General features: G+C 32.8%; 2 protein-coding genes across 3 annotated transcripts; both read left to right on the top strand.

The window, feature by feature from the left end:
- Window positions 1-11129: 11129 nt before the first annotated feature.
- On the top strand, window positions 11130-19218 carry LOC123895240 (ubiquitin carboxyl-terminal hydrolase 14). Of its 2 annotated transcripts, XM_045945475.1 has the most exons (20): window positions 11130-11465; window positions 11566-11737; window positions 12439-12551; window positions 12680-13016; window positions 13952-14046; window positions 14810-14943; window positions 15025-15081; window positions 15166-15243; window positions 15460-15514; window positions 15595-15636; window positions 15952-16032; window positions 16471-16669; window positions 16758-16815; window positions 16912-17034; window positions 17185-17273; window positions 17363-17452; window positions 17949-18116; window positions 18215-18333; window positions 18445-18574; window positions 18797-19218. In XM_045945475.1, exons 1-20 carry the CDS (start codon window positions 11370-11372, stop codon window positions 18973-18975), a joined length of 2415 nt encoding a protein of 804 aa, XP_045801431.1. In that variant the 5' UTR covers window positions 11130-11369; the 3' UTR covers window positions 18976-19218. The 2 variants fall into 2 exon arrangements, with proteins under 2 accessions (XP_045801431.1, XP_045801432.1); XM_045945476.1 differs by lacking the exon at window positions 15595-15636 and having other exon boundaries at window positions 11185-11465; window positions 15958-16032.
- Window positions 19219-23459: 4241 nt separating this feature from the next.
- On the top strand, window positions 23460-24797 carry LOC123896492. The gene has a single exon (XM_045946871.1). It carries the CDS (start codon window positions 23460-23462, stop codon window positions 24795-24797), a length of 1338 nt encoding a protein of 445 aa, XP_045802827.1.
- The last annotated feature ends 1591 nt before the right edge of the window (window positions 24798-26388 follow it).

Raw genomic sequence — 26388 nt, 5'->3', positions numbered from 1 at the left:
GCCTCATGACATTCTTTAAGCATTATATTTGAATAAATTTTTTATTCAAAAAATTAAACACTACAATTTTCAATACGTTGACTTTACGTATTTCCATTAAAATTCTATAAAAATCTTACTATTTAAGGTCTTAAAGAGTGTCTCGAAGACACTCGTTAGCATTTACCTTATCTAATTATTGCATAAAACTATAAAAAGTCTAATAGAATGTTTGTTCATGGATTTGAGATAGTATATGCAGATTCCAGAGTATGAGTAACCTGCTAGGGATCATATACTTGCTAGACTGCAGGACTTGTAGGACAATTGGGAAGTGAATATTAATAGGAAATATATAATGAAAAGTGATCACTAGGTAACTGTATCTTTATCTTAGTGATGTTTTCTTTTAATTAGGCTTAACTATTTGGTCCCTTACATTTATTTTAAGTTTCAATTTGGTCCATTATGTTTAAAAAGTATCAATTTGGTCTCTTACGTTTATTTTAGGTTTCAAGTTAGTCCTTTCCGTTAGTTTTGTCACTAACACCGTTTGAACAGTACACGTGTCCAAGTGCCACGTGTCAGTCCACATATGCAAATTGACTGCCACATGTGACAAAATTGACGGAAAGGACTAACTTGAAACCTAAAATAAACGTAAGGGACCAAATTGATACTTTTTAAACGTAAGGGACCAAATTGAAACCTAAAATAAACGTAAGGGACCAAATGAATAGTTAAGCCTTTCTTTTAACTAAAAAATAACAGTATTTATTCATTCAAATTCATAGGAAATACATCAGTCAAAATCATTATATGTTTAATTTCGCTAAAAACTAATAAGGATGAATCTGCGAACAGGCTCACAACATCTGAGTTAATAGCATAAAACGGCCTAATATCTATGACAAAGCCTACAATTGATTTGACAAAGTTCAAATGTCTGGAATAGTCATGCATCCAGATATGCAATATTGACGACGCTAAGTCATTGAATCTGCACTGAATTTGGATCGAAGCAAACCTGTAAATATGAACAAATACAAACATCGTACTAAGACGGGGCAAAACCAAAACTCCGCACTAAGACGGGATTTCACATATTTATACACTCAACAGCCCGAAAATCTAAGCAATGTGAGACTTCCAACAAACCCAAACAAAACAATAACATATTCATCGACTATGTCATCCATTTTGTCAATATCAATCTTCAATGTCACTTCCCCATTCTTGCTCCTACTTTTACGATTCATGTGGTGGAGGATTTATGAAGCAACAAGAACATTATGAAGAATAACTCTATTTTCCGTAAAAACAAACTACTCTTGTGAAATACACTTAAGCAAAACAATTCTTCAATCTATTAGCCTAAGGCCTTTGAAATAATATTGTAAAGGATATTGCATAACGAGATAAATCATAAACCCCTCATGGAGTCAAAATTTTCTTTCTTAGGTATAAACACAATATTTGTTTTCATAGGCTTTGTCAAAAAATTCTCCTATCTCAAGCCAGATAACACCTATTTGAAAGATCTCAAGATCGCATAAATTCCAAAAATGTTTATAAAAAAAACGTTGTATTGAGATCATTCAATCTCTCATAACCTTTCAATTGATTTTACTTATTTATCTATTCAGTTGTATAGATTGTTTGATTTTATTCTAGAAAATTACCTTGTAAAATAATTGCATCCTTTTCTAAATTATGCTGTATTAGTAATTTATATTTTTATAAATTAAAAAATTTAAATAAGTAATTAAATAGTTCTAAATAAAAATCATTGATACTACTAAGTAAACAATTTTGATAAGCTAGATAAGTGTATGTATATATTATATGTAAATAGTAAAACTACCATTACAAGAAAATTATATTTAATTTGTTATAAAATTTAAATAGTATTCCTCTAGTAAAAATAAAAATTAATATTCCTAATTTTGTTTTTAATTTTTAATAATTACTTTACTTTTAAATATTTCAATTTTAGTAGGTTTTATTTTAAATTTTTTTATCATCCAAATTAAAAAATTACCCTAATGACAAAATCATACATGTTTGAAAAAAAAATTGAATATCGAATTATTTTAATATGTTATTTTAATAAATTATAGGGTAAATTAATAAATTATTTCTTATTATATATCCTGTTGTTTTATAACATAACCCAAATTCAAAATAATAATTTTAATTAAAAAAATATAATAATATCAATTTCTAAATTAACTTATCATATAAATGTCACGATTAACTCATTATATCTTACTACGAAACAATGGTATTAATTTTTATGTTTTAACCTAACTATTAGACAAGCCACTAAAGGATTTATAAATTTTCTACACCATGTCTAACATGAAAGAGTAGTTCAGGTGGTGCATGATGCACACAATTCATAAATAACATTATAATGATTATGAATTATACAAATGAGTCTCAATAATATATAAAAGGCTAAATTACACTTTTGGCCCCTAAGTTTCAGAAAGTTGCGATTTTGGCCCCCTATGTTTCCAAATAGCAGTTTTGGCCCAATATGTTTGCCCCCTTTTGCAAAAGGTCAATTTTGACTAAATCAACACTGGCGTGGCAAATCGCTTAAGTGACTCGGCTGCCACGTTAGCTTCCTTTACCACCTAATAAATAAATAATAAAAAAAAGGATTGGAAGGAAGTGACTCTCAAAATCGGATTGTTGTGGCTGTCGGTGCTTCGGTGTTTTCTCAAATCCCCTTGAATTAAATCATTAATAGCATGAGAGAAAACAAGTCTACGAATGTTGAGTTCAGAAACAAGGTATTATGTCCAACCACAAAACATGTCGGAGATGATGTAGTTAGGAGGTGAAGGATGTGAATGAAACCATTCTAGAACCGGGTGGTGGAGATTTGAAAGAGAGAGCATGATGTTACAAACTGATTTGGCGTTTTCAATTCCAGGTGGGATTAATGGGTGAGAAGGGAAAGGAAGGATTAAGGGGTGGACTATTGAAGGGTGAGAGTGAAGTAACACACACTCAAAACACAATAAATTATATAATCATTTAAAAAAAAAATATTATTTAATTATTACTTTTTTTACATTTACCTTTTTTGAGTGTGTGATCAAATAGATACTAGTATAACTTACTCGTGATATCGCCCGGGTTAATGTTCTATGAAAAATATAGATCATTTTTTTTCACACATGAAAAATATGGATTATTAAAATTTTAATATTGTGATTTTTTTAATTATTTGTAAAATTAATTTTATATTTAATGTAATAGTTTATTTAAATATGATAAAAGATCCAAATTTTGGAGATTTTAAGGAGAAATGACATAATGGAGAGTGATACTCCACTCCCCGTTCCCAACTCACATGTTCATATATTTGTTCTTTTATTTTCATAAAAAAAAGGTCATTATGCAAAAACTAATCTAACGGTTAATATATTTGTTCTTAATCGTCATCTCTCTCCTTTAGACATTTGTTTTCTTCAGGAGTATTTTATCTCATGTCCCCGTGTGAAAAAATTTCACATTTGAGAAGCAAAATGGGGCGATTTTAATTTTAACATATTTGTTTATTATTATGGTTTTATTACATGTAATTATCTTATTGAATGTGCCTAACCATTAATTGTTGGGTGAGTACTCACCTAAGAATTTTTCTGGATGGATTCAAATTTTCATTGACCATCCTAATGATCTCTTAATTATTTTGTGCAATAATTTTAATGATAATTATTTCATTCTTTTTTTCCTTTTATGTGAATTCATATTTGCTTTGACTAATGTTTTATTGACACAATATGAATATTAACGAAAATGTTATCTTTTCTATATTGTTTTTTTGGTGTTTTTTAGTTTTATTCTGGACATGTTGTATCTCTTTGATGTTCTGCTATCATATAAGGACAGGACTGAGCTTATGAGCTCCATGTTTAAAGTTGAGCTTTGGTTTTTTTGAGGCTCTTATGTACCAGACTTTGCTTGTATTGTGTTTTAGCACTTCTTGTGCTCTTTTCTCTATTTAATTAAAAAAATTGCTTTTCCAAAAAAAATTATGTTATATTTTCTAAAGAATTGAATTCATTTAAGTAGAAATATTTCAAAATTGCCATTAATATATTTTTTATTAAAATAAAATATTCTATAATATATTTTTTATTAAAATAAAATATTCTCTCAATTTATTTTGAATTTAAAATTAAATTTCAAAATCATAGAATATTATTATTATCACATCACATATAATCATGATTCATTTTGGTTATGTCTTCAACGTATTTTATTTTTTTATAGCCATTGTACACCCAAGAAAAAACCTAATAGGAAATAAATCATGGACCCTGTTAATATTAGATTGATATGTTTTATAATTAATATATTTAATCATTATGGTATTTAATTTGAATTCATTTAAGTGTATGTGTTTCAAAATTGGTATTAATATGTTTTCTAATTAATTGAAAATTTTCATTCTTGTAACAAAAAAAATTCTTTCCATTAACTTTGAATTTAAAATTTCAGAACCATAAAGTCAAAATAAATAATAATTCAGAACCATAGATGACTCATAGCGTGCCATGTTTCGATGTTCTTTTTTATCAAGTTTTTTCTATGTGAATAATAAACAGGTTTATTTTGCATATAAAAATAAAATAGACAGATTTATTTTGCTTATATTAATAGAACAATAACAATAATTGATACTACTAAATTCTAATTTGTATAAGGAATATCGTCATTCTTCTACATGGATCTGTAAATAAAAAATTATATCTCAAAATTAGTACGATTATAATTATTTATAAACATCATTTAAGTACAAAACTTATATCAACAAAAAAAATGTAGTAGAAAGATGTAAATTAAAGATATATACCAACACATTGCAATTTGGATCGTCGACTTCACTACTACAAATAAAACAATGAAGAGTCACGAAAATTATAAACATGTGTAATGTTCATCCAAAGACCTCTTATAGAATAACAAAGAGACATACCTGAAATGTGATTTGTAATGTTCATCAAAAGACCTCTTATATAGAATAATAAACATGGGTATATAAGTAATTTGCCCAAAATGTGTAGTTAAAACCATTACTAAAAATTAATTAAAAATAGGCTTAAATATGTTACAAGTCCCTGCAATTACACCTACTTTTGGTATTAGTCCTTGTAGTTTTTTTTGTTGGTTTTAGATCCCTGCAGTTTGAATGCATTTTGGTATTGGTCCCTCTGTTACTCCAGCCATTTAAAAAATGGGAACACTTAACGGAGTGCCACGTGGCCTATATTAATTGGGCCACGTGGCACAGTAAAAAGCATAACTTTTAATTTTATTTCTTTTACCATTACTATTTATATTTATTTATATTATTATTATTATTAAACGAAGAAGAAGAACAGAAGTGTGGTTATACAAACAAAATCACAAACGGAAGAAACATTGGTTAAGGTTTATCAAACGCAAGAGTTATCAAAAGGTATTTATGGGTTTGGTAAATCATATAATCGCGTTGCACATCACATAATCGCGTTTGGAAAGCTACTTAAAGGTTCGTTTTCTTCTATAATGTCGTCTCTGGTTCGTTTGTCTTCTATTGGAAACTGTTTTTCTTCTTTGGAAAACTGCTTTTACCTTTGTTCTTTTGATTTCTTTAATTTCATATGTGGGGATAGTTTCCTTGTATGTGAGCCTAGTTTTAATGCTTTATTGCTGTCTGGACCAATTTTTTATTGCTTGGTGGTGGTGGTGTGGTTGATGAAGAAGATGAAGTTGGATGGTGGTGGGGAAGAAGAAGAAGAAGATGTTGGTTGTTGTTGAAGAAAATGAAGAACAAAATTAGTGTTTAAAAAATATGAGCAAGATCACAAAACCCCTTTCCCATGGCCATGGCTCTGCTTCTCGCGAAGCAGAAGAAGGAGACAATAACTCAAACCCCTCTTTTTATGCAATTTTTTTTTTTTTTTGTTTTTCAATCATTTATTAATATTTACATTAAAAAATTTAAAGTTATGCTTTTTATTGTGCCACGTGGCCCAATTAATATAGGCCACGTGGCATTCCGTTAAGTGTTCCCATTTTTTAAACGGCTGGTGTAACATAGGGACCAATACCAAAATGCATTCAAACTGCAGGGATCAAAAACCAACAAAAAAAATTACAAGGACTAATATCAAAAGTAGGTGTAATTGCAGGGACTTGTAACATATTTAAGCCTTAAAAATATATTGATTCCTTTTTTGGAATATATCAATGTTTTACACAAAATAAAAATAAAAATTTCACACAAATGAATTATTTGGACGTACATGAATAAAAAAAATATTAAATTTGCATAACTAATTAATATAGAAATTAGACCAATAGTTAGTTGGTCAGTGGTGATTGACGTTGAACTTGTCCCGAACCAGATTAAATTGGTGGTGAAAACAAAAAAAATATAGAAATTAGTAATTTTTCGAAATTCATAAAAAATTGATTTTTTTTTTGAAATAATATATTATAATCTATAATTATTTTTTTTTTATTTTAACCATTTTGATCTAGCTAATGCAAAAACTTATATAGTAAGACAATAATTAATAATTAATTTTTTTAAATAAGCTAAGAATCTCGTAAAATTGGAATATATTGAATGCTAATAATGTGTAAAATAAACCGATTCTTTTCATGAATCAATATCAATAATTAATACTGAAACAGTAATTTTTCGAAATTGATAAAAAAATTTGAAATAATAAATGACATTCTACAATTATTTTTTATTGAATTTATTTTAAATATTTCATTTAAATAATGCAAAAACTTATATATTACGCGAATAATTAATATAAATGTTAGATTATTTTATTTTTACATTATAAAAGAATTATTTTCGTGTGAATTAATATTAAAAAAAACGTGTATATAAAATTATTATTATTATTATGATTACTATTTTTTTTTTTTTGCTACAGAAAGTATTATTATGACTATAAATTACCAAAAAAATTATATGTTTATTGTTTCTTTCAGTGCAATAATAGTATACAATTATTCAAAATAGAAATATTATTTTTTATTATATACAATTATTTAGAATAAAATTATGACCTTTATAATGTGTCTTTTATCCGAAAAACATGTATTAATTATTATGCAATTGACAACTAATTCAAAATATCATATACAATTTGAGAAATGATTGAGTTTCCAAATTAGCCAAAGATTCTAAGTAAAATGATATCATCATGTATTAGAGAAATTGCAAAGACCTTCATAGTTAGCCACGTAGGAATTGGAGAAATATTAGAATGCCACATAAGACATGGATCAAGGAAATGGTGCCACATAGGAATAAGACCATGAGAGAGAAACTCCTAAATATATAAATAATAGATTTCTTGGTTATGAGACCATACAAGAATATCTCCAAGGTTTGTCACAAGAAAGGGGCGTTTGAATTGTGACTTTTTAAAATTTTAATCTGCAAATCAAGTTAGATAAATAACAAACTACAATAGCAAATCGTTAGACTGTTAGGAGAACGTTCTCCTCAAAACACAAATGTAAATAAGTGATTTGTGTGTAAAGTGTTTGCAAAAATAAAAGATTAAGGGAAGAGAGAACCACACAAGAATTTTATCCTGGTTCATCCCTTAATAGTATAGGCTACTCTAGTCCTCATTTGCGTGAGATTGTCTACTTATAATCTAAACCAAGATTACAATTCTTCCCTTTGATCTAAGCCCAGATCAAAGATCCTTTTGTGATATAAAACCAAGACCACAAAATATCCAACTATCACAAGTTGATCTACCTTTACAAGGTACCCTCAATCAATTATAACCAATTGACTTGAGTAAATCTAAAGATTTTACAATGGTTCTTTGGATCTAAGCTTTAAACCTAAACTGGTTTGAGAAGCTTACAAATGTAATACACTCAAAATATTCTAAATAAAGATCCTAGATTTCTAGAGAGCTTGGAATATGAGTGAAAAAGAAGAAACAAAGATACAATCACTTAAAAGTGAGTTGTGTAGCAAAGTGGTCTCTTGAGATATTTGCTTTGTAGAAACTCAAAGGTTAGTTTGAGAAGTAAATAAAAACACTCAATATACCAGAAGTATAGATGATAATGAAGATCTTTGAGTGTAAATGATATAAAAGAAGAGTTTTATGACTTGTTGACAAAAACAAGTGATTGATGATTTGTAGCTTGAACTCTTGCTCTTCTTATGCAACCAACCATGCTATTTATAGTTGTAGATGACCCTATGTAGTTTGAACATCAATTATAACCATTGAGAGTATAGAAATAGCCGTTGTGCATCAAATAGAACAACCCATGAAAATCTGTCACTTAAGTGCTTATGGGAGATCAATCTTTCAATGGTCTCTGACAATGGGACCACAAAGATGGCAGAGATATTCTTTGTGCCAATTGTAATGAGCTGTTTCTGATCATATAGTCGTTGTAAAGTTGTTTCCCATGTGTGGAAAGAAGTGTAAGACAACTTACAATACAATTTCAACATGTGTGTAAAAATATGGAGACCATTCTCTAAAATGCTGGAGATAATTCTTTCAATGGTCTCTATAGCTTAAATAGTCGTTTTGCCAACTGTAAATGAGTTGTTTCTGACATATATTCGTTGCAAATATATTTCCCATGTGTGGAAATAAGATTGAGATGTTTTGGATAAGATTGCCACATAAGTGCTAAAATATGGGAGACCATTCTCTATACTGGTGTAGATAATACCCATGTGCTTAATGAGCTGTTGCAAGCTGTCTTGCAGCTGTAAAACTCCAAGAGAAGCATAGAGTAGCTCTTGTTCATCAGCCCTTGCAAGTACACATGAATATTAAGTTAAGGACACCTTGCATGTGAGAATATAGAGACATGTTCTTATCTTTTGCATCTTGGACAACAAGTGAGCTTTTACAAGCTGTATGTACTTGTTGATGCAATCTTATTTGTCCAGGTCACAACACCGGTTGTTCATGAGATAATTATAAGCCTTGGCAAAAGATGTGTTCATGTAACTCATTGAATATGACAACAAGAGAATGTTCTCTAGTCATAATTCATTCTTTGCCTTAAATGATTTATTCTACTATTATGATCCTTGAAATAACTCTCATATAAAAGTTCATTCTTGTCTTGTACCAAGTTGACTTATGAAAAGTGATTGTCATTGAACACGTAAACTTGGGAGAACATCGTGAGAACGTTCTACTGATTTATAAATAATTCAAGCTTTGAAATGATTTCTTCTTCAAAGTTGATTCTTGTCATTGTGCTGAACTGATATGAATGCTCTTGAGGAAAATAAACATGTTCATGATGAGAACATTGTTTCATAAGAGTTGATAATATTTCTTTTCTATATAAGAATATAATATCTTCTTTGGTCAATCAACTTTGAATTCTTTTGTTGCAAAACTTCCCACAATTCCTCTTTGATGTTTTGCATACATCGTTGCTTGTTCAATGAGTATCTTTAAGATTATTTAGTGGAGGCGTGAGTGTACTCATCATTGAGAATGATTAAAACTTTTATGCATTGTGCATAAGCTCCTTTGAAAACCTCATGGAAGATCATTCTCAAACATTGCCATCTTGACAAGCTTTGGTAGAATGATACTTTGAGTAGCTTTCGACGATCTTTAGTACATGAATCGTTCCTTTTGACATTAATTGCAATTGTAATTCTTCAAAGCATGTAGTACAAAACTCAATGTAAGTTTTGTCACACAACATCAAATATATTTTTTTGTAACTTGTGATGCATGTTTTTCCATCTTGATTCTTCAACTACGTACAATCCTAACGTTCCTTGAATATTTAATTCTCATTGTAAACTTTCTGGTGAAGATGAAGACTATTAACCATGAAGTTCACTTTCTTGCTTGTTCCTTCAATGAATCCTCGTATGATTCAAACAACAGTCTTTAAAAATCTTCATCAAGCTTGTGATACTACTGTTGTAATTATCTGATGATACTCGAATTCTTTCATTATTTGAGTATATAAAATGCACTTGTTGATGTGAGTGACCTCTAACTCATCACTTTTAGAGTTTTAGAGTAGCGGTAGCGGATATGTTTCATAATAGTTTTAGAGTTTGTTGGAGTGTCATGTTGGATCTTGATGGATTAGAAGGATTTGAGGCATTCTTTTACTTTGTCATACCTGTGGTTGACCTTTGTCTCTCTCTCTCTTTCTAAGAGGTTTTTTCTTCTTGTGGTGCCTTTAAGGGGGGCTTTAGTTTGGTAGTGGTTTGTCTACTTATTTCTTTGTATTTTTTTTTTTATGTTTTGGTGGAGTGTACTTCTGGTACCTCTTTATTTTTCTGAACTTTCCTTTGTATCATTTTCGTTTTTTTTTCATATTTATATATTATATATTTGCCATTAAAAAAAAATAGATATAAATATAAGTATAAAAGAGAATATGTTGTCAAAAAGTTGTTTAAATAATAATTCTGAATAAAAACATTACTCATATTTATTTAATTGGACAGTCCATCTCGTGACTTTAAAACGAGAGTGTGGATGTTGTGCGCATTCGGGCAATAGTGACTACAGGGTAGTCTTGGCCTAATAACCACCTTCAAATTAAAATCGGATCATTCAGTTCTTTATTGTTTTGTATTGTCTGAATTTCTCATTATTGTTTTTCGTTTAATGTTTTCGGTTCTCTATCTGACTTTAAAACTCTTTTTTTTAATGGCAAATATATAATATATAAATATGAAAAAAATGAAAATGATACAAAGGAAAGTTCAGAAAAATGAAGATGTACTAGAAGTACACTCCACCAAAATAAAAATAAAAATACAAAGAAATAAGTAGACAAATCACCACCAAACTAAAGCCCCCCTTAAAGGCACCACAAGAAGAAAAAACCCCTTAGAAAGAGAGAGACAAAAGTCAGTCACATGTATGACAAAGTAAAAGAATGCCTCAAATCCTTCTAATCCATCAAGATCCAACATGACACTCCAATAAACTCTAAAACTATTATGAAACATATCCGCTACCGCTACTCTAAAACTCTGAAACTTAGGGGAGCAAAAGTGCAATTTAGCCTATATAAAATAATTTTCATTTTCTATAATTTTTTTATGAATAATGGATATAATATAAATTTTTTTAATCAAATTTCTAATGACTTTCTTAATGTTGATTCATCGATTATAAACTCCCTCACCTCTCTCTCTCTCTCTCTCTCTCTCTCTACTTTGCAAAGATACTAAACACTGAATTGTAGGTTAGGGCAAATAGTGATTCTCATTTTCTCTCTCTAAATCTCTCTCATTTCTAACACTAAAACCCTTTTTCGAATTTCTTCTCTCTAAAACCCGAAGATTTCTTCCACCTCATTCACCAGCAACAACAATGGATTTACTCCGATCAAATCTTTCTCGTGTTCGAATTCCCGAACCAACCAATCGCATCTATAAGCAAGAATGTTGCTTATCTTTCGACACTCCTGTAAATTCTTCTCTTCATGATTCTATTATTCTAATTTGAAATTGAATTTGAATTTGCATTGTTGTTTTGTTAAGACTATGTTTGTGGATTTTGTTTTCAGATTTCAGAAGGTGGATTGTTCATCGATATGTTTACTTTTCTTGCTTTTGGAAAGGATTATGTTGGTTGGAATTTTGAAAAGACTGGAAATCCTGTTTATTTGCATATAAAGAAGACTAAGAAATTGGTTCCTGAAGATAGACCTTCGAAGAAACCTACTCTATTGGCTATAGGTTTGTGTTTTGGCATGATTGTAAATACTACATGCTTTTTGAATCTATGAATGTTATTAGGTATTGTTTGGATAGAGCATAAGCACCTATAGTATTAGTGCATAACAATTAATGCTTATGTATAAGTTACGACTTTGTTTGAATAAACAACTTAACTCAGCGCTTACAAGTGTTTGTGTATAAGCTATTTTTTTATATCAAATGATAAAATTAAGTTAACCAAGACATTGAGCTCAAGTGGTTAATGAGCTGAGCTTCCCCTAGGACGGATCCTTCTGGAGAACCCGAGTTTGATTGCTGGTGGGAACAATTCTTGGTCAGACTTTACTTACCTCGCGGTCGAGCTCAGAGCCCCTTCCCCTGAGAACCAGAGGGTTAATAGTAAATACAAAAAAAGGATAAAATTAAGTCAAACTGTTTTCATATAAGTTATAAGTTGTTTTCAGAAACTCTCTTAAATATGGCATATGACATGCGATAGGTTGTTTCTATAAGCTCTCTTAAACATGTTCGGAAGTGGTTATTCCAGAAGATAAACTCAAATAAGCCAAACGATGTGTTTTTTGTTTGTTAATGTTACCTTGGTTTTGGTCAACTAGGGTTGTGGAGTTTGTTGGCTTTTCTGATTTCTGGTTTTTTAACAATTGATGATGCTTTTATTGATAACATGCTTTTATTTTATCCAATGTGTTATTTTGTAGGTGTTGATGGGGGATTTGATAATAATGATGCTGAATATGAAGAAACACTTAATATAGTTATATTACCGGACTATGTTTCTCTTACGTTTCCTTCCGTGGAATTGCCGGAGAAGGTATTTGTTGCCCCACTGTTTTTGGTTCTTTCTTTGTTTATTCACTGCAGCACATAATTTGATTCACAGAGAAGTCTTATGCTAGGGAGTCATTGAGTTTATTTCTCTTATTTGTTGGAAAAAATCAGGTAAGGTTGGCAGTTGATGCTATATTGCTAGACGCTGGTGCTGAACGGAAGGAGCAAGTTGCAGCTTGGACTGCTGATAAGAAACTTGTCAGTACCTATGCAATGAGTTTACAGCAAATTGACAATGGTGTTGTTATTCCTCCATCTGGGTGGAAATGTTCTCAGTGTGACAAGACGGACAATCTTTGGTTAAATTTGACCGACGGAGTGATCCTCTGTGGGAGGAAAAATTGGGATGGAAGTGGCGGAAACAACCATGCTGTTGAACATTATAAAAAGACAAGCTACCCACTTGCCGTAAAGCTCGGTACTATTACTGCTGATCTGGAAGCAGCAGGTGATGCCCTCCAGCGTATTTTATTTTGACAACTTTATGTTTTTAGCAGTTTCAATAGTTTACTTGTAGAGCTTGATTTAATGTACCATCATGCAAGATTACTGTTATGTTCTATGATCATTTCTTAGTGATGCATTTGTATTTTTTTAAAGCTTTATTTTATAAGGGTTTAGCACTCTAGCCAGTCGATTATGCAAGCAAGATTATTAGTAATTGAACACAAACATGGAACTTAAGGTTAAGCTTAAAAGTCGTGTTATAACACATGGTTCTTGTGTAAACATGCTGAATAAATGTTATAAATATAATGTAGCCAATAGTATGTAGAACGAGTGGAGGAGAACTGTTGTCCTTGACCCCATCTATAATGACATGGATGACATCACGTAAAAAATTACACAAAATTATAGGTGGATTAAGCTTACGATCTGTATTGTGAAGGCTATCAGAGTGGGTAATTTTATATCATGACTTACCTAGTGGGAAAACACTTCTTTTGTCACCGTTGCTTGTCTCAAGCAGAAGGCACAATTTTGACGTGGCTCAACTTTCTGAGATAGAAGTGTTTAGTTTCAAATTCAGTAAGGCTACAAATCATCATATCAATCAAGCCGTTAGATAGTGAGATAGTCAAGGAAAAAGTCATTTGAGCTTCTGCTGAATCTCGACTTGTTCTTTTTGTTTATGTCAGTTTTAGTGTAGTCAAATGTACCACTTTTTTACCTCCCATTCTGTTCCAATTGTAATATGTGTTGAACATAGCATAAAACTCATGTTCTATTCTAATCTATTTCAACCTGTCTACTAACCTTAAATGATAACCTTTAAATCGTTTGAACTATATACTTTACAATACATATTGTCAATTTAGTGCCAATTTATTTATTTAGTTTGCAATGTGTGCTAATTATGGACAATATATTGTGGCAGCTCAGATGTTTACTCATATCCGGAGGATGATAATGTGTTAGATCCACTTTTAGCACAACATCTGGCATTTTTTGGCATTGATTTCTCCTCACTGCAGAAGGTTAATTCTTTATCTTAAATTAATATTTTCCGGATGGTAATTGATTAGTTGATTACACTCGGCGTCTTTGGCTTCATGTGATAGGCTAATCTTTCTTGAAACTTTCGTCGAGCATTATTACCTTTGAAATGGAAATACATTTTTTGGAATAATTCAGAGCTGAGATGGTGCATCTTAAAAGATACATCACACCTTTTTTTTCTTTTAAGCTGATGAATACTTTATGTGGTAGCAAAACATCTGTAAAAGGCATGTTGTGGTGCAAAGGTCTGCATTGCACTCTTTCTACTTGTGCACAATTATGTGCTTCATTTCCTTTTTGGCCTTTTGCGAATAACTTCTTTTTGATAATCTGTGATTGAAATAGTTGTGAATCTCACAGACCTAGAGTTTGTTCTTCGAAACTAGGAATGCACTTTTTTGGTCAAAGATACCTATTAATCTTTGGGGTGGTTCTGGGATTTATTTTTTACAATTTCCGTTACCATGATTTATTATCTATAACATCCAAACAGTAACATCTCTCCTTCTAAGCCAGAGACATCAGGTTTTTGATATTACTATTACCACTGTTTAATATATTCCAATTACGTGGCCAACTTCTTCCCCTTCTAAGAAAGATTCTGCCTGCAAGTTATTAATGGATGTGTAGGCAGTAAACTTTTGGTGTATTACTATGTAACGGACTTGTTTAAAAGTATGCATATCATCAATATTGTATTATGTATACAATTTTTTTTAATTCCCTCATTCTAATAATCAGACTGAAATGACAACTGCTGAAAAAGAACTCGACCAAAATACCAATTTTGAATGGAATAGAATCCAAGAAAGTGGACAGGAAGTGGAACCAATTTTTGGGCCTGGATACACAGGATTGGTCAATCTTGGAAACAGGTAGAGTTGGTTCTTGTTGATCTCTGCTTGTTATAATGTACTTGTTTGACATTATTGCTTCCTCATTTTTCTTTCTTTCAGTTGCTACTTGGCAGCAACTATGCAAGCTGTATTTTCAGCACGATCTTTCTCTTCAAGGTCTGTTCTTGCCTCAAATTTTTATTTGAACTGTTTTGAACCCTGTTTGCAGTTAACTTCAGTATTGTTATGACTGCATCTTAGGTACTATATAAACCAAAGTCTAAAGAAGGCATTTGAGGCTGCTCCTGCTGATCCAACTGTGGACCTCAATATGCAGATGTAAGAACTACTAGATTATTTTAATATAATTAAATACTACTGCTACCATTTTTCTGTTAGTCATGTTTTGTTGTTATTCAATGGAATCTGTGCCACTGCAATTTTCTATTTGTGGCATGGTCATGTAAATATGTATGTGGTTATAAATATAATTATTCCATATCTAGATAAAAACTTCAAAAGGGAAATATAATAATTATTCCTATTTTATTTTAGGACGAAATTGGCACATGGTTTACTATCTGGCAAATATTCTGTTCCACAATTTGAGGTATGTACCAGTATCCACACATATTTCTTGAAAATTTGTTTAGAGTCTTTATTATTTTTATATTGCATTTTTTCTTCCAGAATGATGACAACAAAAACATTGCAACCACCCCTACATCTGCGGTAAGCTTTCTTGAACTTTGTTGACGAAAATTCCTTGCTGACTTGTACCATCATGAATGCTTAATTTTTATATATTGAACAAATTTCTTAGGGAGCAACGTTGTTATCCTTAGTGTTTTTTTGGTTGCGGGGCGATTATATTTTGATCAGTGGTTTCTGGTTTGAATATGTTGCAATTGTTATGGTTGAAAACTTGAAGTGTTATTTGATAACATAACAGATTTATACCGTTGACTATTCTATGTTCATCTTATTGTTTCTTATTTTAAATTTTTTCCGTGATCATTGTTTTTCTGTCCAATCTTTAAACATCAGGTGCAGGAAGGGATACCACCACGTATGTTTAAAGCTTTAGTTGCTGCCAGTCATCCGGAATTTTCATCTATGCGACAACAGGTATTTTTACTAACTTGTCATTTGATAAGGTCAATGCCCATAATTTTTGTGACTTCAATTGGAAATTTAGCCTTAATCTTAGCATATATGTAAAATATCTATTTTTTACTCGGGCCTTAGTTATAGCCACCCAACCCCATAAACCAGGGGAAGATCAGAGAAGATATCAATTGAAACTGGAATTATCAGAGAAGATATCAATTGAAACTGGAATTATGTCAGCCATTGATTTGTTTGGTTTACGTACCATTATGATAAATTTTTGGCCTTCTAATATTTACTTTCTGTTTCTAGTAAGCTTTTAGTAGATAATTATAAATGTTTGATTCGAAAAAGTGGTTCCTATCCATACTTAAATTTTAATAGTTATATATTGTTATATTTAGAGACAACATTTCTTTGCTATCTTTTAACTGTTTGATTGCAACTTAATGTTAGGATGCTTTAGAATTTTTCCTTCATTTTCTGGACCAAGTGGAACGAGCTAATGCTGGGAAAACTGAACTGGATCCTGCAAGGAGTTTCAAGTTTGGCGTTGAAGATCGAATCTTGTGTTCATCTGGAAAAGTTGCGTACAATAGAAGGAATGACTACATTCTTTCTCTGAATATCCCGCTGCACCAAGCAACTAACAAAGGTTGGATTTTCTTACAAAGTTTGACAAACTGAGAAGTCTTTGGGTATTGTGTTTAATTCTTACATATTTTTTTTTTGAGAAATTTCAGAAGAGTTAGAATTGTTTCACAAACTAAAAGCAGAGAAACTTTCTGAAGGAAAAGAAGTGTAAGTTCAAATATCTAGGAATCTTGATATATTTTTTTTCATTTTTTCCCATCCAAACTTTGCTTGTTATATTTATTTATTTATTTATTGTGATAGGTCTAATGATGAGATTGTACGCCCAAGGGTGCCTTTAGAAGCTTGCCTAGCAAACTTCTCAGCTCCAGAGGAGATACATGATTTTTACAGCACTGCTTTGCAAACAAAGACAACAGCGCTGAAGTAAGCAATCTTCTGAATTTCTAAGTTGTGTCAAATTATAATGTCGTACATGATGGTTCATATCAGATGGAAGTAAATAGGTTATATCTTTGTTTGTTTGAGAAAATGGTATGTTTTCACTTTTGTGCTAAACCACTATATAATTTGTAGATCTGCTGGTCTGACATCATTTCCTGATTACCTGGTGTTGCACATGCGGAAATTCGTTATGGAAGAGGGATGGGTACCCAAAAAGCTTGGTACTTATTATAGTCACTAGTAACTAAATATATTGTTTTAGATTATTCTTATTCTATATCTTTATTGTTAAGAACTTTTGTTCTTTCAGATGTATATGTTGACGTTCCTGATATCATAGATATCAGTCATATGCGTAGCAAAGGTCATCAACCTGGGGAAGAGCTTCTACCAGATGGGGGTACGTAGTTCTTTCTGTTTATGGAGATAATAAAGATCCAATTCGGGTAGCCGAGTCCTTAATAGACATATGTATATAGTAACATTTTCATCTGTCGGTTCTCTACCTTCTCACAATTGGAGTTTGCTAAATTGAGATGTCAAGAGACCAAGTTCTTATGTTTTGCTGCTTAGGTTGATAATATAATTTATTGTTTTCCACACATGCTTCTATTCCAGCAAAAATATTTTTGACATTCTCCCTCCTAATCTGTTTGCAACTGAACCGTGTTCACTTCCTATATTAAGAAGTACATAGTATAAAACTGAGAGGCACACTGAATTATTTATTTTTTAAGGGTATTTTAGATAACTACAAATTCTCATTGTGATCAGTTTTTGCGACACTTGTCCAATGTTATGTGGGGTTAATGCCTGTTTCAGCTAAACAACTGAATATTTTTAGCTGGATTGAAGTTGAATTTTTTAAATTGGAATCTGTTTTCTGTGTTGCACAGTACCTGTTGAGGATGATTCAGAAACACCTTTAGCCAATGAAGACATTGTTTCGCAGCTGGTTTCTATGGGATTTAACCAACTTCATTGTCAAAAAGCTGCTATAAATACATCAAATGCTGGAGTAGAAGAGGCAATGACTTGGTTACTATCTCACATGGATGATCCAGGTTTCTCTTTAATTTCTATATTATGCAAAACAATTCTTTATAGCCAGTTACCTCTATATAGTATATGCAGGAAATAATGATGTATATTTGTCTATTAGATATTGATGCTCCTATTTTGAAAGGGAGTGGCTCTGAAAGTGTTGACCAGTCAAAAGTTGATATGCTAATTTCATTTGGATTTCAAGACGACGTTGCTCGAAAGGCACTGAAGGCATCGGTAATTTACTCTTTTAACACTTCCCTATTTCTCTTAAGTATGTCAGATTTGGTTGCGGTACATTGTCCGGAAATGTCTTTGATTATCTAAATAGAAATAATTGCTCTGCAGGGTGGTGACATAGAGAAAGCAACAGACTGGATCTTTAGCAATCCTGATGCATCCGTTTCCAACATGGATGCTACTGCATCAAGCACTACATCTGGTCCAAATGATGCTGACTTACCCGATGGAGGAGGAAGTGAGTTGCTTTCACATCTTTATTATTTTTGTTATTAATGATTATCAATCATTGAACAGCCAAAACATTGCTGATTTTTATCTGGGCTAATGTTGTGATATTTTACCCAAACTTATCGGGTTGTTAATGGTTATTCCCCAAGTATATGGATTAGTGTTCATTTCGGCTTTATTAGTTTGACATGTGGTTTTTATTAATTTTTGTCTTTTTGGTTTGTCACAGGATATCGACTAACGGGAATTGTTAGCCACATCGGAACCTCAACACACTGTGGTCACTATGTTGCACACATCTTAAAAGATGGTAGATGGGTTATTTTTAACGACAACAAGGTAGGAGCTTCCATTAATCCTCCCAAGGACATGGGCTATCTTTACTTTTTCGAGAGGCTCGACTCTTGAATTAGTTTGTGTCTAGAATTGAACTCTGAATTGTTAGCCACACTCTGTTCCAAAATGGCGCAATGAGCTACCTATTTGTGCCGATGGGATACATTTGCTTCCTTGTCTTGGTTGCTTGTTAAATAGGGCCTCATTGGCTGCCTCAACATTTTTTTTCGGGTTTGCCAGTAATACACCATTTTGGGAATTGACAATGTGATCTTTATAGGAATTTTTTTAATCGAAAGTCTGGTGTTACATTTATATGTCTGGTTTATGATGCAACATTATGATGATTGATTTATATAGCGCGATCTCATCTAATAGGATAAGGTTCATATAAAGTGAACACTTTATTTTAGAGAGTAACACGAGTAAGCCGATAATTAATGACATGCCGACATGCGTAATAATATAGAAGTGATTAAAATATCAACCATAGATTTCAACCTACCAAATCCGCTAGGTTTAACATGAGAGATTACTTAAACTGATGTAGGTGTGTTAGCAAACGCCTCAAGAATACTAGTTAGAAAAATGTTTTTTTTAAAAAAGGTAAAGGTAACTTTTTTTGACTGAAAAAAATAAGAGAAAAAATAATATGCACCGACAGTATCAAATAATTTTACACTGTCAACCAATACAAACCATATTTTTTGCCACATCATCTCACTAAACCTCACTTTCTTAATATGATGTGGAAGAATGTTTCATTCTTATTGGTTGTCAAGTGTAAAATTAATTTACACTGACGGCGTGTAGTCTTTAAACTCAAAAAATAAACTATAGAAAGCATTAACAATTTAAAAAATGATTTTGAAAGTCATTTTTACGCATATGAGATTCCGAGTAGAACTAGAACGTTTGTACAAAATCTAACAACTCACAACACAAAAAGACAATGTTATAAGATTAACCTATATATATATATATATATATATATATATATATATATATATATATATATATATATGGGGGCTGCTAATTTAGACCCAGTTGGGTCTAAATTAGCAAAGTGCACCTTTTGAGTTGGACAAAAATACCCTTTCTTTTTTTTTTTTTTTTAAAAAAAAAAATATTGGCGCTGATCCAGTGTCGCTCGCCTACCGTAGGACCACCGTTACAGACCGTTGATTTCCATCAGACGGCCAAGAGATGATCTCATCATGGCTGTCGGATCAATCAGACAGTCCAGATCATCCATCTCCATGATAAGCCAGCGCGTGAACCACACTAGATCTGCGCCTGGAGAGAGAAAATTTCATTTTAAAAAAGCAGGACACGTGTCAACTGCTGGGTGGTTGGCGTGTTTTTTTTTTCATTTAATACTTTAAACTCAATTATTTCGTTGTAAATTAATTTTTTATTTTTTTATTTTTATACCAAAATTCATAATTTTTTTTTGTCTACAAATAGAGACTTGGTTCGTTTGATTTGGACACAAAAAAAAAAACTCAATTTTTCACTACCTTTAATTATCTTTATATAATACTGTGAAACCATTTAGCTGGTAGAATGGTTTCACAGTATAACTCTCTGAAACCATTTTACTGGTAGAATGGTTTCAGTGAGTAATTTCTTAATTGTTTGCTTCTGAAACCATTCTGAAACCATTTAGCTGGTACAATGGTTTCAGAGCGTTGTACTTTGAAACCATTTCACTGATAGAATGGTTTCAGGGGAGTTGATTTTTAATTGTTTGCTTCTGAAACCATTTTACTGCTAGAATGGTTTCACAGTATAACTCTCTGAAACCATTCTTCCAGCTAAATGGTTTCAGAAGCAAACAATAGTTTTTAATTACCGTTTTATCTCATTTAATTAACGAAAAATAGTTTCAGGTCTCAAAAAATTTCATAAAATATACCAAAAGTTCCAGAATATTATCTAATATTTTATTAGAAACAAATAAAAACACAATTGGTTTCAGAGTACAAATCTATGAAATTATTATTATTATTTGTTAAATGGTTTTAAATAATCAGCGGAATTTGTGAAAATAATTTCATGACTTGAACTAGGGAGAGTGAGGTACACAAGAGGGTTCTAAATAATTCATAGTACTTTACATAAAATTTTGGAAATTTTTTATGGAATTATAATATTTTTAATTACCTTTTTACTCATTTAATTAACTAAAAATAGTTTCGGGTCTCCAAAAATTTCATACAATATACCAAAATTTCCAGAATATTATCTACTATTTTATTATGAAAAAATAAAAAAAATAGAGCCTCCCTGAGGTCGCACGCGCCCCCACGCGCCACCGGTGAGAGTGGGCGTGGGCGACGCGCACTGTTCATCGTCTCTCCCACCCGTTTTATGCAGAAACGGGTCGTGCGACCCGGTTTTTGACCCGGTTCGATCTCCCTCAATACTCAACGAAACTCGACGTTCCTTATATGGATTTTGATCGTTTTTCAATTTTACAAAGGTTTCCGGTATTAGTTTTTGAAATCGGCGTTCGATTCGCACGTAAAATGAGGTCGAAATTTGGAAGAAATTTAAAAAATGTAATAGTTGTTCTATTGTTTCAAAAAAAAAAAAGGGTATTTTTATGATGCAAATTACATACATGCCCCAGTTGCTCTATTGTTTCAAAAAAAAAAAAAATGGGTATTTTTGTCCAACTCAAAAGGTGCACCTTGCTAACTTAGACCTAACTAGGGTCTAAGTTAGAAAACCCCTATATATATATACTGCAGGAATCTAAATCCATGATTTGCACAAGAAATTATGAATGGCCGTTATTCATTTTGAGTTAACTATTGTCTTTTTAAATTCCAAAAGAAATTTTAAATGATACTAAACCTGAAACTTTTGGATATAAGATTTTGTTTTACCACTTGACCAAAACTTTAGGTTTAATAATATTGTTAAATGTTTAAATGACACAATATTTGGCCTAGTGGTAAACGGTGGGGGAACTAGACTAAAAAGTTGCTTGAAGACACTGTCATCCAAATGTTAGCTAAACAGAACTCGAACATTTTTCGTATCTCTTCCGATGTCTTGGAACTTTACTCATCATTTCTGATGTGGATTTGGGAACTCCTAATCTGATAAGTTCCTTCAAAAGTGAAGACTTAGTCAGGTTTTTGCCACAGACCCTGAGCAAAGGGGCAATCAAAGAAGGTATGTTGAGAAGAGTTTGATTGCTTGAGACAAATATTACAAATAGAAGGAAGGTGGCAACCTCTGACATTAACACGATATGTGATGGTTGATACTATTGACATGTCTCATAACTCTGTCATTAAGAATTCTGCATCATTGATCCTTACAATGCATAAGGTCCCAGCATAATAATTTTAAGTTAGATGCTTCATTGAATTTTGTCAAGCTCCTAATACCAAGACTTTGTCCCAAGAGACAGTCACAAGCTTTTAAATCATTGAAGGATTACGATTACCTTAATGACTGACAAATATATTTGCAAGGCTGATAAGTGATATCATAATATTTGGAGGATCAGATTAGTATTTTAGTCCGATATAAAATCGGATACGAAGTAGGAGGAGGAATATAAGCTACTGATGAGATACAGAACGCTGAAGAAGTCCATCATAAAGAATTTGGCTAGCGACGAACAGCACAATGGAGGCAGGTGTCAAAGTATTGAGTGACAAGGACCATATCCATGCCATCTTTAGTAGTTGTCCCTGTTACATTAACTGAAAATCCAATCACACGTAATGTCTCTCAAACCATCAACAATGAAGAAAGCTATGTTTATGTATTGTATGTTTATGTACTCCTAAGCAAGGTTATGGTTTATACCATAAACAAAATGCCACTGTTAAATTAAAATCAAACATTGATGGCTATGAAACTATTTACTAAAATGGTATATTCCTTAACATATACCTAACCAGTATAATACTAATTAGTGTATCTTATTATCGCGGTATTAGCGAAACTACAAAAATTGTATCTTTAGGAAGGACAGACACGAGTTGAAGTTGGTATGACCTTGAAAAGAAACCAAGCAGCTACATATTAGTCCACAAAAGCAATTACTTCTAGAAAACAAGAAAATCATGGAAGATCATGAGAATTGTGACCTGGCATTAACTAAAGATAGGATTTGAAAATCAAATCTGACATGGAAGAATTCTTCCGCAGTTAGCTTGAATTATAAGTTAAGTAGCTCAACATTGCTGCTAAGACTAGAAAAGTACATAATTGATGTAGGAGGGTTTATTTAGATTTATTATTTTTATTATTCTAGATTTGCTATTTTTATTATTCTAGATTTACTATTTTTATTATTTTCCTTACTATTTAAACCAAACCATTGTAGCCTTGAGGGGCAGTTTTTTGATTCAATAAAATTATTCGAGTTTTATCTCAACTTTCGGTGGACTCCGAAACCCTATTTTGACAAGTTTGTGTTTGCGGCTTGTCTTTATCAATTAGGTTTAGCGTTTTGCTAACCTAGCGCTTCCGTTCTGCGTCAGTTGGCATCAGAGCAGATTTCCCCTGTTCTTTCGTGAAGTGATCAGATGGGAGATCAACCGGTGACGAAAACAGAGTTTGATGGTGCCATAGCGGCTTTAACCGCGGCCATCACCGCTCTGACAACACAGGTGACGACGTTATCCAACAACAACAACAACGTTAACAACAACAACAGAATCAATCTGAACAGGGGAGGAGGTCGTGGAAACAATCATACGATGGATGATTCGAATTCAGAAGAGGAGGAGGTCGTGACTGAAGAAAGAAACGATCGTGGCAATCACCATGATTACCGCGTGAAAGCAGATATTCCATTGTTTTATGGAACGATGGGAGTAGAGGAATTTTTAGATTGGCAGATTGATGTTGACAAATTTTTCGACGTCATGGACGTCCCTAAGCACAAACAGGTTAAGATGGTGGCAATCAGGCTGAAAAGTACCGCCGCTGTCTGGTGGGACAGACTCGTTGTTCAGAGGAAGAGGCAGAAAAAGAATCCCATTCGAACTTGGCGGAAGATGAAACAATTGATGTTTGAGAGATTTTTACCTGAAGATTATGAACAAATTCTGTATAAAATGTATATTGAATGTGTTCAAGGCAAGCGATCAGTGATAGAGTATACCGCTGAATTTCTGCGTTTTTCTGAACGTAATGAATTGGGCGAATCAGAAAATCAGAAAGTGGCTCGTTATATCAGTGGATTGAAAGGATCCTTGCAGGAGAAGATGGGTTTGCAAACCGTTTGGACCGTTGCTGAAGCGTCCAACCTAGCTTTGAAGGCAGAATTGATGGAGAAATCGCCCAGAAATTTCTCCTCCTTCAGAAAGTATTCTCCCCAGAATAATACTGAATCATCAGGTGACAAAGAGAAAAGTGCAGCAGCCAGGGATTCTACTCCTGGTAATAAGGCAACTGGTAGTTCTAGCAGTGCACCACAAGGCAAAGCCCCAACCCAAAAACAAAACAATCCATATGCCAAACCCACTATTGATACTTGTATTAGATGTAATGGGAAAGGTCACCGATCCAATGTCTGTCCATCGAGGAGAGTTGCAGCTGTGGTGGGAGAAAGGGACGATGATGATGAGACAGAGCAGCCTGATGAGGATGAATATGCAGAGGTAGAATTTGCTGAAGAAGAATCTGATGAAAGGGTGAATTTTGTGTTGCAGCGGATGTTACTAGCAACTAAAGAAGAAGGTCAGCGCAAAAACTTATTCAAGACTCATTGTTCTGTCAAGAATAAGGTATGTGATCTCATAATAGATAATGGGAGCACAGAGAACTTAGTGTCACAGAAATTGGTGAATTATTTTAAGTTGCCCGCAGAGCCTCATGAGATGCCATATGCCCTTGGCTGGGTCAGCAAGGGATCCTAGGTACGAGTGACGCTGTCCTGCAGAGTTCCCATCTCCATTGGCAAACATTATAAAGAAGAGGTACTTTGTGATGTTATTGATATGGATGTTTGTCATATTTTACTTGGTAGGCCTTGGCAGTTTGATAATGATATTACTTACCGGGGACGGGATAATGTGATGATGTTTACTTGGGGCACTCATAAAATTGCTATGGCTCCTATTTTACATTTTGATAAGAATCCGAAAGACAAGAAATCTAGTTTCCTAGTGATGACTCAGGATGAGAGGAAACTTGATAAGGCTGTCAGAGAAGCTAATTGTTTTTGTCCAGTTGTTTTCAAAGGGGTGATGAGTACTGTGAAAGAAGAGGCTCCAATTCCAGGGGAAATCTTAGAAATTCTAAGGGATTTCAACGAGTTGATTGCAGATGAGCTGCCAAATGACTTACCGCCCATGAGGAATATTCAACACCAGATTGATTTGATTCCAGGTTCAAGCCTACCAAACCTTCCTCATTATCGCATGAGTCCTAAGGAGAATGAGATTTTAAGGGAGCAAATTGAGGATTTACTAAGGAAGGGATTTATCCGTGAAAGCATGAGTCCTTGTGCCGTCCCAGTCCTTTTGGTGCCTAAGAAAGGAAATCAGTGGAGGATGTGTGTTGATAGCAGGGCCATCAACAAGATCACTATCAAGTATCGTTTTCCAATTCCCCGTTTAGAAGACATGCTTGATGAATTGGCAGGATCCAAGGTGTTCTCAAAGATAGATCTGCGAAGTGGGTACCATCAGATAAGAATTAGACCTGGAGATGAATGGAAGACAGCTTTTAAGAGTAAGGATGGACTTTATGAGTGGTTGGTGATGCCTTTTGGGTTGTCTAACGCCCCTAGCACCTTCATGCGGTTGATGAATCAGGTTCTGCGTCCTTTTATTGGTTCTTTTGTTGTGGTTTATTTTGATGATATTCTGATTTATAGCAAGATCAAGGAAGAACACCCGGAACATGTGAGGCTAGTTTTGCAAGTGTTACAAGAGAATCAACTGTACATTAACCTGAAAAAGTGCACGTTCAGTACCAACAAATTACTTTTCTTGGGGTTTGTAGTTGGTGAAGATGGAATTCAGGTGGATGAAGAGAAAGTGAGGGCTATCAGAGACTGGCCTGCACCTACATCAGTTACTGAAGTACGTAGTTTTCATGGGCTGGCTACTTTCTACAGAAGATTTATCAGAGATTTCAGCACTATCACTGCACCAATCACTGAATGTTTGAAGAAAGGAAAATACAATTGGGGTTTTGAGCAGGAGCAGAGTTTTGCCTTGATTAAAGAAAAGTTGTGCACCGCCCCTGTCTTAGCTCTTCCTGATTTTGATAAAGTGTTCCAAGTTGAGTGCGATGCTAGCGGAATTGGAATAGGGGCTGTGTTGTCTCAGGAGAAGAAACCAATTGCTTTCTTTAGTGAAAAGTTGAGTGAAGCTCGTCGAAAATGGAGTACTTATGATCAAGAATTTTATGCTGTTTTTAGAGCTCTTCGCCAGTGGGAGCACTACTTGATTCATAGAGAATTCATTTTATTCACTGATCACCAGGCTCTGAAATTTCTCC

The sequence above is a fragment of the Trifolium pratense genome, linkage group LG7 (genome assembly GCF_020283565.1).
Source record: "Trifolium pratense cultivar HEN17-A07 linkage group LG7, ARS_RC_1.1, whole genome shotgun sequence".
NCBI lineage: Eukaryota > Viridiplantae > Streptophyta > Magnoliopsida > Fabales > Fabaceae > Trifolium > Trifolium pratense.
The sequence above is the reverse complement of the archived record's forward strand: the minus strand, read 5'-3'. Positions and strand labels throughout refer to the sequence as shown.